The 14,876-nt window shown below is 38.5% G+C and overlaps 1 protein-coding gene across 1 annotated transcript in view; it reads right to left on the bottom strand.

Annotated features, from left to right (window-relative positions):
- Positions 1-12,525, bottom strand: part of LOC103136606 (spondin-1-like) — an 18,397-nt gene extending 5,872 nt beyond the window's left edge. Inside the window, exons 1-3 of the mRNA XM_016670354.1 lie at positions 12,106-12,525; positions 11,372-11,478; positions 5,223-5,356 (exon numbers count right to left, since the gene is read on the bottom strand). Coding sequence (XP_016525840.1) covers positions 5,223-5,356; positions 11,372-11,478; positions 12,106-12,337 — 473 coding nt within the window. The 5' untranslated portion in view covers positions 12,338-12,525. The remainder of the gene's footprint in view (positions 1-5,222; positions 5,357-11,371; positions 11,479-12,105) is intronic.
- Positions 12,526-14,876: the final 2,351 nt, after the last annotated feature.

Raw genomic sequence — 14,876 nt, 5'->3', positions numbered from 1 at the left:
CGCAAGTGGTGTTGGGTCTTGTTCCAGAGAAATAATAGACTAAAAATGAGAAAGAGAAGATAAAAGAGCAAGACAAAGGTCATCAAATTTGTGTATAAAAACTCGTTTTGTTGTATCTCCTCTAAATGTAACCTTCAATCAAATTATTCTCTTAGCTCTTTCATCTTTTACAACAACCCAGGGAAGAAAATGTAATTATTTTGTTCCACTAGCTCAGTTAAGTTGAATGAAATGAGTATTTTGGGCGTAAGAACACATTCAATTTCTATTTATACGTCTTTTTGATCATCATACGATTTTTATTACAATAAACAGACTATGACAACTGTGTGTGCTTGTAGTACTCATGTAATCTATGATGCACTCAGACTGCCTATTAAAGTGCATCACACAAACATCCATGCTAGAGAGGAAAATTACAAATAAATTGCTTCTCACCTACAAATGGGAATATAAAAAGAGTATGGCAACTTTAATGGTGACAGCAATGTGCCTCGCTCTGGTTGTGTGAAGCAACAAAGGTATAATTAACCACGGGGATTTAGCACCTCTTGACTTGACTAGTTGAACGTGCTCTTTATGGTAATTAGATCTGCTTGATTTTTATAGTTTACCAAAAACAAAAACCCTATTAAGCACCTTGAGAATTGCTGTTTATCCAAGAAGTTTGCTTTATTGTGAGGAGATTGTCATTGCCTTAAAAATGTTGTCTCTGCATTTGGTCTCGATAGCCTGTCTCGACTCAAACCATGTTTTTTAGCTGCTAAAACACGTTGACATGTTGAAGAAAAGCATTAAAATTAAGAACTGATAATAACAGGGCGGGTAGCTTTAGAGCACTTGAGTTAACTAACAGTGGATTATGTCATGTCCAAAAGTTCTGTGTCATATTTTAATTGATTTCTCTAGCAACAGAAAATCTGAAAAGGTTTCTTCAGTTTGCAGAAATGCAGAAATGCACACTAGCCAAATATATCAAGTTTCCTTCTAAAAAAAAGAAAAAAGAAAAATATTTTTGACTGTGAATCATGTCCAGAGATATCTAGTCTCTTCACCTTGTACACTTGCAGTTTCCTCTCCCTCTCACACAAACACATTTTACACCAACTTTTGAAGCCTGCTGTTGGTAAAATTGAAAAACGCAAAAATAGTTTAAAACGAAAGAGAATTGAAAGATGTTAAAACTGCAACTTATGCAGCCCAAAAGTGTTATTTTTAAAAACGTAAAAGGCCCCAAGAGGATAGGACTTTAAGTATGAATTTCAAAGACACTTGCTGCAATAAACTAACCAACATCTGTTCTGGGAACCTACAAAAGTCCTGGTCAAAAAAATCCTTATGAAAAGCAGAACACTCCTTATTTTGCATAGCTGATGCTGATATTTTCTCTTAGTCCAATTGCACTTCCACATATGGATGGTCAGCTTTGCACCATTTATATTTCCATGTTACTGTGAGTCTGATGATTACTGTCACATATTATGTACTATGTGTAAGTGCACAAGATCACAAATGCAACATATTCGCACCCATGTTGAGAACCTTTATTACCCTTAATCTGTTTTGTATTTTATGGTGTGATTGTTCCCATTAGAGAAACACTTTTAAAAATGTGTATCTGCATGCACTGTTATGTTATTTAGACAATAAAACATAACGATTGAAATTATTAAAAAAATCCTGAATTTTAATGTCAGTTTTTAGACACTTGCAAAAATACGTTTTCTCAACATCTTTTCAATTTCAGCACAGGCATTTGTTTCATCCCTCTTTGGCAGTTTTAAGCTATGTTTAAACATCTTACTGTGGACATGCTCTCTGCCAGCTGGCGTTTCTACTGTACTGACCCAAACTGTTTAGCCAAGAAAGACCAGCGCCTTGTGTAACATTTCTATTAAACTGTGACTGAACTCTGCGTTTTATGCCTTATAGAGAACAGAACAGCACTAATAAAGTGTTGAAATACCCAGATGACTTTAACAGGATAATTGGAGAAGTGTCAGTTTAAGTCAATATCTATAACATTGTAGAGCTAAAGATGATGGTATAGCTGACACATGGCGAAGAAAGGCTTGCCCCATCTTACTGCTTCACATCAGAAATCTTAAAATAGATTTGAAACTTTTAACTCTATTCTCTGAGTTTATGATGTAGAATGTGCACCCAGGCCTGGCCCTATCATCATGGACAAAATCATACCACAAGGCTCGGTTTTTTCCATCTGAAAGAGCAATAATAGCAATAATTATACTGTCAAACAGCAAAGTTTAGGGTACAACATGTCAGTCATGCTCTCTGAAGCTTTTAGAAACACACAAACCTACTCATTGTGTACACACACTTGCAATTTTCAGTGCAGGTCTTCTGCTGATAACCAATAATATTCTAGAGGCAGGCACCCTGTAGACAAAGGGCTTGAGATATGTGAAGTAAAATTAAAAACAAACATTTACACTGCCCTCTGAGGCGACAAGTCTTATGTCCTTTTACTAATCTCAAGTCACTTTTCTTTTTCGATTTTTGTGTACCGTATTTTCCGGACTACAGAGCGCACCTTACCATAAGCTGCAAGCACCTACAAAGTTTTTTTTTTTGTGTTTGTTTGTTTGTTTTTTTTAAACTGGAAACAGAGATATATATAAGCCTCACCGAGCTACAAGCCGCTGGTATCTCCGCAGCTCTCGGTTTTTCACAATAAATCTGCTATTAAGGGCGTCTCCAACACCGAACCATGGATTCCTTCATGCCGAGCTTACAAGCAGCGGATATCGATAGCCCTCAACTTAAGAGCAGCATATGAACTTCTTCTGTTGTTTCCATGATGAGGTGGTATGAGTTTGAAGTAATTTCTTGTGCCTGCTGCTAGCATGTGCTTGTTCTAAATTAAAATTAGCACTCTCGTCTTTGATTTCCAATTTTAACTTCCAATGACTCACTTCCTGCTAAAGCACCCCCTGGTGGTGGAAGAAAAATCTACAGACATGCCGCACCGGGCTAAAGCGTGGGGGGAAAAAAGTAGCGGCTTATTGTCCAAATAATACGGTATATGTTGGCTGTAAGTTTTTTCTATACACCTGACTGTTTTAGTCATATATATACTGTATGTATGAGTGTGAAATACCCAATTTTGTTTCCTTCACTTTACAAACACAGGAGATGAACTTTTCTAATCAATGCCACTACTAAGATTTTCGAGCTGTTTCAATGCAGAGTCTTTGGAAAACCTTACTATCATCATAATTGTCTTGCAGGTAAGCGCTGAGACAAATAATTACTGCCAGCCTGTAATTATGATTCTCACAGGCAACCTCTTTTTAAACCAAAGGCTTCTCTGTGTCTTTGTCCCCATTTCTCTCTGCACTCGTATTAAAGCTGAAGCTCTTCATGAGCTGAATGCAGTGTCACACTTCTGAACCATTTTCCCCTCTGTCCTTGCATTTTACTGAATACATTGCCATCTCCCCACTGGTCTCTGTGTAAATGAGGTGAAGAACACAGCAAAAAGGGGTGTGCATGAAAATAAAGTAAGAGGACAGGAAAAAAGAGCAGCAAGCAAACCAAAGAAAAGCTCAGAGGTTATTTTTAGGGAGAAAGAAAAAAAAACACAGAGCACAAAGAAAACTCGTCATACCTCAACATTCAAATCAAAGTATGCATTAGTAGAAGTGCAACATGTCATTGCTCCTTTGTATCATCAAGCGACATAACAGAAAAACAGTATGCATTAGCAGTTAAATAACACATTGATCTCAGTCTGCTGTGAATTGAGATCCCACGGTATCTTTCCACCACCTGCACTAGTTTTGCAACAGGAACAAAAAGGATAAAAATAAATAGATTTCTGTCACCCATCTTTAAGCAGACAAACCCATACAGGTTTAAAGCTTCCAAATTGTTTTATGGCACTCAGTTTTGCATCTAAAACGGGCAGTAAATAGTTAACTTTGCCAAAGGAATAAAATTTTGATTGAACAGTGTGCATTTTTATGCATTTTTGCATTGGGAAGTGACAGATTAAAACTGGCTCAAAAGTGATAAAAAAAAACTAAAGAACTAAAGGCCAGACATTTCAACCAGCAATATTTAACAGATTTTATTTTACCTCTAAGAACTATTTTTAAATAATCATGAGAAAGACAGAGTTTTATATATATGTTGTTTTTTTATCCTTTACAGTTATCATCCTTTACAGTTAAATGTGTTTTATTTTTTTTTTTTTTATTTATATGTACCTTTTTCTGAAAACACTTTTAGTCGAATATGTTTTTAGCTTGGCGTTATTCTGAAATTTCAGGAGCTTTAGTTATTAATGTATTTGTTCTTGTTTATTTAATTCTTTGCTCCTAATGCTAATAATGCAAGAGAGGCAAAAAAAAAAAAAAACCTTGGTATGACTTGACAAGTTGTGATTTAAATTATATTAAGTCCAGTGCAGAATAATTCTGTTAAATTTTGATTGATCTCAAAATGTCCAAAATTTTGAAATTCCCACAGGAAAAGTCTTAACAGCCTTTAGGTATCAGCTTCAATGCCATTAACAACCTGATGTTTATTATTTTTTACACTCCTTACTCTACGTTTAACCTTGCGGGCAGCCACAGTCCACTGAGTGAACTTGCGAAAAGAAAAACAACAAAAGATCCACAAGCTAATATCATGTAGTTCTGATGTTTCACACTGTTGGCTCAAAACTGCAGCTCTGACAGAACTCTGACCACAGCTGCATCGTTTCTCTCGTTTTTATTGCTGTTCGTTCTTCTGAAAGACAAGCTGCTAGCAGGTCTGCTAAATCATGGTCCAAAAACTTAAAGCATTTGTTCCTGGCGCTAGTCATAATTATGCTCCTCTGTACTAAATAGCTCTCTGATAGCAGACGCCATGTCCACAGTCCAAGCTCCAAACTATGTTGTTTGGAGTTTGCCTGAAGTAATCAGTGGCCAATGAGGGAATGTGGTCAACTGTCAACCAAATCACTTTGGTGCCATACCTGGCTCAGTGAGGCTAGTATTACTGCAGAAGCAGGCAAAAAAATCTGAGAACCGCCAGGCAGAGCCTTACTGGATCTGCTAATGGAAAATGAATCTGGCCAGGGTGAACCGGGTCCATACCGGTTAGAGGCGCTCTAGTGGGAAAGCGCCTCTAGAGCGCAATGTGTCTGTAAGTTTTGGAGCTGAGGACTTGTCTCTGCTAGACAGGCTCAACATCCACCGCTTTATACGTACTTTAGAAGAACACAGCCGGTGCCACTAGGGGGCGCAGTCCAAAAAACCTGGATATTGCTCCGCCTGCGAGGAGTGCTCTCTGTCACTGCAGGGGGGCAATTGGTCATGAACTGTGTTTCTTCCTCGTCAATTATCTGCAACACAACCAAACGCAAATAAATCAGCGATAAACACAAATACACTCAGACAAGAATTCAACAACGTCACGTCAGTGGATTTAGCCACTGGTCAGACAAAAACCCTTCTGACAAAAGCATTTGCTGCAGGAAAGGGAACAAAATATGGCAATCTGATCAAATAAAATTCTAAAATATTGGGAATTTTTGTTTAGTATAGCATATCTCAGCAACAGGCCAAGTGAGTGTTTTAACTGATTAAAAATAAAATAAAGTTACAAAAAAGAAAACATCACTGCCATGGCAAAATAAAGGAAAGCCTTGAAAAGTTGAAGAACAGACTGCAAAATATAATGTTCAAGTTATTAATAAACAATGACAACTGAACAAATGTATTTGAAGGAATTCATTTTTCAGCATTTTTGCAGTTTTCAAGAAGTTTGTTCCAAATCAGAGTAGGCCCGAACCAGAGGAATTGAGTGGTCTGGAAGGTTGCTACAGCAAAAGACCTTTACTGTGTTATGAACCCTAGGTGTAAATTCAAACTGGATGACTCCCTTCATCTCACCTGGTCAAACAATCATCTTCTCATGCACCTCCTTCACAGACTATTGAGGAGATGAGAAGGGTTAGGCCGACTTTGTACTTGTCATATGTCAGACAATATTTCACATATTTTCTGTCTTACTGTCATAAACATGGAAGGCCAACATACGTTTTAGTTTGAGTCTTGTCAGAAATGAGAGAGTCTCAACTGGTCAGACTTGAGTTTTCACCAGATTCTTCTAGTGTTTCATCAATGTAATATCATGGAAAATCTTGTGTTTTCAACAACACTACTCAGATTTAGCCATCCTGTTTACCTCTCATTTTACGTCTCCTTTTGTTGAACATTTGAGAATCTTCCCTTTATGGTCATCATCTGACACTTTTACTATTACTAATGGTCAAAGTGGATTACCCCTTACATCCCTAAACTGTGTTGCCTACTCTACATATACTGACATCCTTTCATCAAAGCTATCCTTTCATCAAAGCTAGCACAAAGGTGGTCAAAATGCAAAATGTTGTGCTATGGCAGCTGCTCTTTGTGATCAGAATACTTTCTCCGCCTTTACTCCCCATGTGTATTAATTATGCTGCTGTGCTCTTGACCCTGTGCTGATTCATTGATTGACCCTGAACTGAGTAATTTCACAGATACTAGCAATTAGATACCTGAAAACCCACAAAAGATGTGCAGTGATCTACTCATTACAATGTGACCATCATCTATGACATCAATACCACTCCCTTTTGGAGTACCTTTGCATAATTTTCAGAAACAGATGCCAATGCTACAGGCAGACTTTAGCGATAGCAAATGAAAACCTCTATCCTTGTATAAGTCAGTTGAGAGTATACATGAAAGGTCATGTCAAATCTCTCAATGGCTGCATGCTGTCCAGTTTACACTGCATTGCCATAGGCTATGAATTTACATTATGGTTTGTACTTAATGCAAGACATGAAAATTAAACAATTCTCTTTCTTTTCAGAGCACATCATTAAACATGAAAAACTGTTACATACTATATTTATTGGGAGCAATGTTTACCTTGCAATCAAGGCAGACATACATTAATGTAAAAAAAAAAACAATGTAAAAATAGATTAATTTGGCTAATACTTTCTAGAAAGCGCTTTTCTATTAAAAGCATGTGGTTGTAATGGATCCATATTTTCCTAATATCCACTCATTCCTTATGTATTGAACAATATTGAGTTTGAGGCTTTTCTTCCACCCTGAGTTGGAGAACTTGCAAGATTATTAGGTAAACTTTTCACTAAAACTATAAAGTAGTGGTATTTACTAGAATAATTGTTAGTTTTGATTTTGGTGCCTATTAGAACTTCACACTTACAAATCCTCTTAGTTTGAAATTATTCCTGGCTGAACAAGAAAAATGGAGCCCATGCTTTTAAAAGTTAAACCAAGATGGCCATGAAAAAAATTTGGAGAGAGTCAATGTAGTCACTGATATGGCAGGTTTTTACTGACAAGTTGTTGGAACCAAATATACCATGAATGACATGGTAAAAAAATAAATAAAAAATGACAAAGGTGAGATACGGCAAAGGGGCAAAATGAAATGCACCTTCAGCAGAAGCGGTGTTTAACAAGCACGACCGTTAATGAACCAAGAACACACAGACGAGACTAAAAACTTGTTAAATTTGATGTAAAGCACATAAATGGACTGAACAGACCATGTTTTCTATGCTAAATGATCTAATCCTTCACAGTTTAAAATCTACATAGTGTTCACCCCTATCGTTACCTCAGTCTTAAATCATTCACTTTTTACATTGTTCAGCCCCTGGATAGTGAGGTATTTCAAGTCCAGCCAACACATATACCATCAGTTTTATCTTCTGAGTAAAATATAAAAGAGATATCTGAAAGGTTTTCAAGCCAGATGCTTGAAAACCTCTTCAAAGTGCTTCTGTTGCTGCAGATGGCCAAGAACTCCATCTAAGCCACTCCAGGATGAATGAGCTCCTCACCATATATCAATCTTTGAGTCCAGGAACCATTTTTGAAAACTTTACTTTTAGTCATCGCATGAGCAACTCCATGAGGTCACTCAGTACAGTTTGTAGTCGTAGTACCATTAGATTAGATTGGCATCAGCTTTCCTTACCAGGTCAAAAGAGTGCATCATCTAAAATTGGATCACCAAAAGGGTTTCCATGATCCCCTGGAAAAATAGATGTTTTATCTATTTTTCAGCCCTCATGCCTTTCAGCATGATGGCTGAAAGGCAATGACAGAAAAACACCACCCAGCCAAGACAAAAACATCTGCACACAAGGCAGACAAGCTTCATAATACATGATGGCGTCTCTTCTGTGGCAACCGCTTTATGTGTTGAATTTCTTGCTGATTTTAACTGCACACAAAACTAGATAAGCTGTGCCGGCGAGCTAATATTCACTCCCCAGAAACCAAATATGTGTCTGATAGGAAGAGACATCAGGGGAAGTAAAGATGAGGAACTTTCTCACTCCATAAAGCTGTCAGCGGAGAATTTCCTTTGTCATGCCATGTTATGAACGAGTTCCCTTCAAAAGTTGGTGGGTGTGTGTGTCTGTGTGTGTTAGGAGAAGTCAAAGGAAGAGTAAGTCAAGCAGGCCGTGAGCTGTGTGAGTGTGTGTGTCCATGCATGTTCTGTGTATTTAGCCTGTCTGGGTCTAACAGATTACATCCCCACTTCTGTGTATGTTCCCATGGTTTCAAAGAGGCATCCTCAACCAGTCTGGTAGAGCCACAACATATGTTAAAACCAGCAGAGTCTTGCGGCAATGCATTGAACACCATGTTCACAAAGAACCAACTAATTTGCTGTAAAATGACCCATGACTTTATTCTGTTTTAGAATCTTCTTAGTTTTGCTGTAGCTGCTGGTCAAGCCCTAGCAAAACCTACCAAAACCAATACAAAAAACCAAATATGGTGAAGCAAAAAGCAGACTTTCAACCCAACAGGCAAATCTACTAAATCCAGATCATGTTGATAATGTCATCCCTTTATGCAGTCACAAAAACAATTTTCCTTTTCTTGTCCAATTTCGTCAGCCTGCTGAGGAGTAATGTCTCACCAGACAACGCCAACATTCCCTGCTGCTTTACAGTCTTGCCAAAAACCACACAGACACACACAGTGGCAGCTGACCTCCCCAGAGAGCTCAATAAAAGTGCTTTTCATCAAGTCAGGAGCTGTTCAGAGATGGCTGGGATCGGGCACACCAGCAGATTTCAAATGAGCTGTATGTTAAATAAACCTTGACGTCTTCTGTTGTAGCATCTCTCTTCGTTCCTTTCTTTCCACAACTAAGCCCCAGTCAACTCAACTTATTTTGAAAATAATGAATTTGTGAGCTTTTTTTTTTTTTGCTTGCATGGAATAAAGGACTTCAAACATGAAAGACTGATTGGCCAGCTGATGATAGAGAGATAGTTGTTTTTTGAAGCTCTGTCCTGTATTGACAGAAAAAAAAAAGACAGATTACTTTGAAAGAGGGCCGTAGCTTCTAAAATCCTGGCAGGAGTATAATCAAAAGCAGGTCCCAGCACTATCTTTTTATACTTGCATCTAAAAAAGCTTTGGTCACACATCTGCTTATTTCATCTCACCTTCTCGACACTCCACACTCAAACATGGTGTGCAGCAGTATGACTGATTTCAGCAGAGAAATATTCTCATTTTTAACCTAATGTTTCTGATCACACGCCGACATAAGGTTAAGAAGACGTACACTGGAAACCGCCACCGCATATAAACAGCGCGAAATCTGTTGCAAATAAAAATAATAGCAAGATGTTCCAACGTTAGCACTGAATAATGAGAGATGATGCGTACATAATACGACAAAAATGAAATACCCCTCTCCTTTAAGTCAAAGTTCACAGATGCCACAGCACAGCAGTGAGTTTAACTACAGCCACTGGGGGACTGCTGTGCAAATTTCCACATGAATTATACTGCAGGTTCCTTTTAAAAGGATAGCAGCTCAAAATGCCAAAGCCCCACAAGCTTCAACGTGGGATTTCTAACATTTCTCCACCGATATAAACAATCGGTTTTTATCAGTTTAAAAACTGATTTATCTGCGCGATAACAAAATCTCAGCTCCCATTGCAATGCCAACAACATTACAACCACAAATGCATTCTTTGCTAGTGCACTGTATATGTTTTTAAGTGCAATATATTCAGACCTAGGAATTCAACAATATAATAACAATAAGCTAACTGTATGGACTTTCACAACATTATTTCATATACTGTGATTTAAGTGGCTGAGATGCTGAAACTTACAGCAGTGGTTAATCACAACCAGTACCATAATTACAATATTAATCAATAACATTTTTCTGATATTTTACAGCCCTAAAAAAATAAATTATAGTTCTATGTAGAGGTATACTAGATTGTAAATTAGATTTTTTTTTTCTCTGTGTTTAGTAATTCTGCCACTTTCAGAATGATGCAACCCAAAATACCAACTCAGTTCTCATCAAATCCTTGAAAATAACATCTTTATATGAATTTTTCTGAGTAACTAATGAAGAAGCTGGTATCAGGAGGTTCTGATGATTGATTTGCCAACCACCTGACGAATGGATAGCCACTCCAAAACCTTGATCACAGCCTTCGGTGTTGCAACACTGGGTCAGTGTAATAAACTCGAGGAATAAGTCATTCTTGTTGAGCTGATCTGTCAGTTATCAAATTTTAATGTTGGAGATGAGCACTCTAGCCAAATAAGCTTGTATTTGAAATGAAACTGACCACCTTAGCAATTTTATCTCTCACATAATTATACACAGGCAGCAAGAAGATATTTTGTAGACCACACACCACATCTTGCACTGCATTATAATTACAAAAGCCCCACGCATTTGTCCATCAACACATTAGCATACCGTGGCGGCACCAGCTCTCTTCTCATTTTTTTTTTCTTCTTTTTGAACTTCTGGCCTCTCTCTGATCCCTGCCTCTTCCATTTATTACTCAGGCTGAACCTGGTTTCATAAAACTCTAATTATACTGTGAACAGTTCTAATTGTACACTACACCCGATACATCATCACATATGAAAAAAAACAAAACAAAGATTTATTAGACTTTACACGTTTCAAGGCCAACAGGCCTGGAATATGAGAAGAGCAGGCTGACGGTTGGCTCTTCTCATATTCTAAATCTAGCCTGTTGCAACATGTGAGGTGGAACCATCCAGACCAAACAATTTAAAAGCGAGACAACTGAAGTCAAACACAGCGCTTGCTTTGGAGCGCAGATGAAAGATGGTGCAACTTTCAGTTCCAACATGTGGGTAGCATTTTCAGCCACTGACAGTGAATGTAATATATCTTCCACAGAATACAATATCATCCTTTAGTTGTACAATATATTTTTTAAACTAGATTCTTTTTTTTTTTTTTTCTGAGTACAGTCTATCTATATCTCTATTTTCAGCTGATTCCATACCTGGAAATTCCCAGCATAGTCTTCATCCTTGTCTCCTTCTGCACCTTCCTTCAGGGCAATGAGGGTAAATCCTCTAAAGTAAGACGGGCTGGTTGCAGTCAGACTCACTTGATGAGAAAAAACAAGAGTAACAGCAACCTTCAATTTACGGAGAATTAGAGTAAACTACAGTCTTGAATCCGAACAGAAACAAAGGGCTCAGTCAACAATCTATCACCTAAGACTACAGAATAATACATTTCCGTTATCTGGAGATTCAGATTTATTTCATTTTGGTAAGTTAACATTACAAAAAAGACTGGCAGCTATGCAAAGCCTTCATGACAAATTATTTGTGTATTTTAAATCAGACATAATATTCTTATCCATTTAGATGTCACTTTCAAGAAATATTTTAAGGACACTTAGTAATTTTCATAGTAGGTGGTGATTTGCATGACACATCTTTTCACAATTCAGATATTCTCAGAACTAAAAGCTACAGAAATGATCACTTATGACACGTTTTTCAGAATGACTTTAACCCAAAGGGTCACAAAAGCAGATGGCATATTGTTTGCGGTGCGCACTTTGGCTGGAGACAAAAAATAAATAAATCAACCGAAGTTGATGCAACCGTGTCCGTGTCGAGCCGACGTATTTGTGAAACGGCATCTTGTTATGCACTGGAGCTAAATCGCAAGAGAACTTGTTTCAAGTTTTGCAGACGGAGTTGTTCTTCGTACATCACCCACCTCTGTATGTGCTGCCCGGCTGGTACCGCTCAGGCTCCCCCTCAACCTGGAGTTGAAACTCGTTGTTGGTCTCCTTCCTATTGCTCTGAGCCCGTAAAACCCGACTGCAGTAGCTGTCCGCCTTCACGGCTCTGTCGAAGGGCTCCTCGGTGAACGCGAACGTATTGCAGGCGGCGGAAGAGATAAAGCAGAGCAGGAGGACAGCCCGTGGATATAGTCGGGCTGCTATCATTTTCTTAATGTTACGACTCCGAAATTAGAGAGAAGATAAAAAATAAAAATAATAATAATAAAAAAAAGATGAATGTCAGAGATAGAGTACAGGTCTGCTGTGGTTCTCACTCAAACTTGCCAGCTGGCGAAGTGGACTTGTGCGCTCTTAGCGGGGCAAATCCATCCTGGTATGAATGAGAGCGAAGAGGAGGAAGAGGAGGAGGAGGAGGAGGACTGGCTGGGATGCGCTGTGCGCTCTCTCTACATGAGCGGCACACTGAGCAGACAGCAGGGCAAGTGGCCGAGCGTAATGAACGTTGCGTGGCTGTCTCTGAGGCCACGAACACTTACAGACCTATCGGCGGCTCTGACCAGCCGACAGGAGCGCAAAGACATCCACTGAGTTTGACTGACTCGAACGGTAATCTGTCCGTGTGTATCACTTAATCACCCTGAAGGACAGCGTGAACGCACAAAGCCACAGAAAATAAAATAAAAAAACTCCAGGCTGCTGCTTTCAGTGACTAAAGTCGTCATTTATTGGCTCTTCTGATCAGTCAGCAGGAGGACGGAGGTTTAAGCGAACTTTCACTTTCATTCCCACCTTATTTTACTAATGTTGACAAATGTCTCAGATGTGCACCTTAAAAGATAAAAGTTAAAGGGGCAGCATCTTTAAGAAGCTCCTTTTACAACACTGCACCGAAAGCAAGTTATCACAACAGTGCTACTCCATTTTGCAGCTTACAGCCATTCTCATGAGCGCGGAACTAAGGAGATAGTTCACAATAAGCTCAGCAGATGTGCAGTTTCACCAGATGTTTGCTGATTCCTGCTGCCACTAGTCTGATGGAGCCGTGTGGGAGAGTAGTGCTCTGAGCTACGGAAGCTCAGCTGGAGACTACAGCTCCAAGCAAGTGTTAGGTACCCCCGAATGGTTGCCTTGGGAGATCTATGCTCTCCTCAAACATGCATGAAAGAATCAAAGCAACACCCCAAGTATGTTGATGAAGGAATAACATAATAGCTTGATATAAAGCTCAACAAAGTCAGTTTTAAATTATACCCCCTCAGCTTTTGTAATGTGACAGTGTTCTACTTCTAAATAAGGAGCATTTCTTTACAGTGTAGCATCTCATCCCAGGAAAGCAGACAGAGAGGCTTCTGGAAAGATAATTTAGTCCAACAGAATTTCAAAAATGTTTGATCACCTTACTTGACATTTTGTGCAGAAATCCACAGATGAAACCCGCAAGACTTGTAATTTCCTGACATTTTCTCTTCTGCAACCAGCAAACTGACATTTTACATTTAGGTGAAAAGATGTTATAATGACTGAATGCATTAAGACGAAAGTTAATGTTGCACCTATGGCTGCTGATAATGTGAACAATGACTTTTAATGCTTTCAGTGATAATGTTTGATAAAAAAAGGAGAATATTCATGTTAGAGCTAACTTTTACCATACGGTCCAAATATTAAAATCACCTGCTTGGCTTCATTTAATCCCCTGGAGGATAGCAGTTTAAAAAACACACGTTTTAAAAAATAAATTACTTTTGAAATATTCTGTAGTTGGCTTCTATTTAGTATCCATTATTCCTTACTGCCCTTTTCCTCTACTATTCTATTTTTTCCTTGTCTAAAGCATTAAATAATACATATTTTCTGTTACACACAAGCTCTTCAATCACTAGGGTAGGAGTGCAGAAAACAAACAAGACACTGAACTCTTCCTGGAAGTGTAAGTGCTGAAGAAGTGCTGAAGAACTTTCTCGGTTATTTTGCATCCTGCTTAGGTATGGCTATATTTATTCCTACCTGACATTTTCTTGCACCTTCCCTACCCTCCGAGTTTAATTTAGTCCTAAGGCAGGTCAGGAGGACCATAAAGGGAATGCAAAACCTTCAGTGGTTCCACCTTGTGCATCTGATGAATGAATGAGCCCAACACCAGAAGGTGTCATGACTGGATTTTGTTTCTGTCCTTCAGCTGACCTAAATGTAATAATGGTAGAATAATGAGGGCTGACGTCTATGAATTCTCAAAACAGTCACTCAACTTGTCCTGAACTCTGATGGTCAGATTAGAAAGGTTTTTTTTTTTTTCATCAGACGCTGTAGAGACAAACCAAGATGATCTTCTGGCCTCTGTTGTTTAAAAAGCAAAGCCATGTAGCCGTGGTAGCATCTACAATGTCAGATTTTAAAGAGATGTCAGTTTCAAGTGTAGCAGGCAAGTGACCCTTTGTACAATTGTATTTGACTCTCATTATAATTTTGTGTTTTTATTATATATGACCCACCGGTGTGTAACAATCATGCTACATATCCCAATAATGCAACAGCACCGCAGCTCATCGCTCAAGGCAAGAATGCACAAGCTGCACGTGTGGGAGAGTCAGATTCAACTAGGAAGCATTCTTCATTGCCAAGTCAGCCCTGCTGTGTTCCCAAGTGCATATTTTGTACAATGAGTTCACATGGCATTTGCTGACTTTGAAACCCAACAAAAAATAGCCTGGAACCGTTTTATAAACCATTTGCTTTTGACGTG

This window comes from Poecilia formosa, unplaced genomic scaffold, assembly GCF_000485575.1.
Source record: "Poecilia formosa unplaced genomic scaffold, Poecilia_formosa-5.1.2 Scaffold33, whole genome shotgun sequence".
Taxonomy (NCBI): Eukaryota; Metazoa; Chordata; class Actinopteri; order Cyprinodontiformes; family Poeciliidae; genus Poecilia; species Poecilia formosa.
Note: the sequence above shows the minus strand (reverse complement) of the source record. Positions and strands in the feature narration are given on the sequence as shown.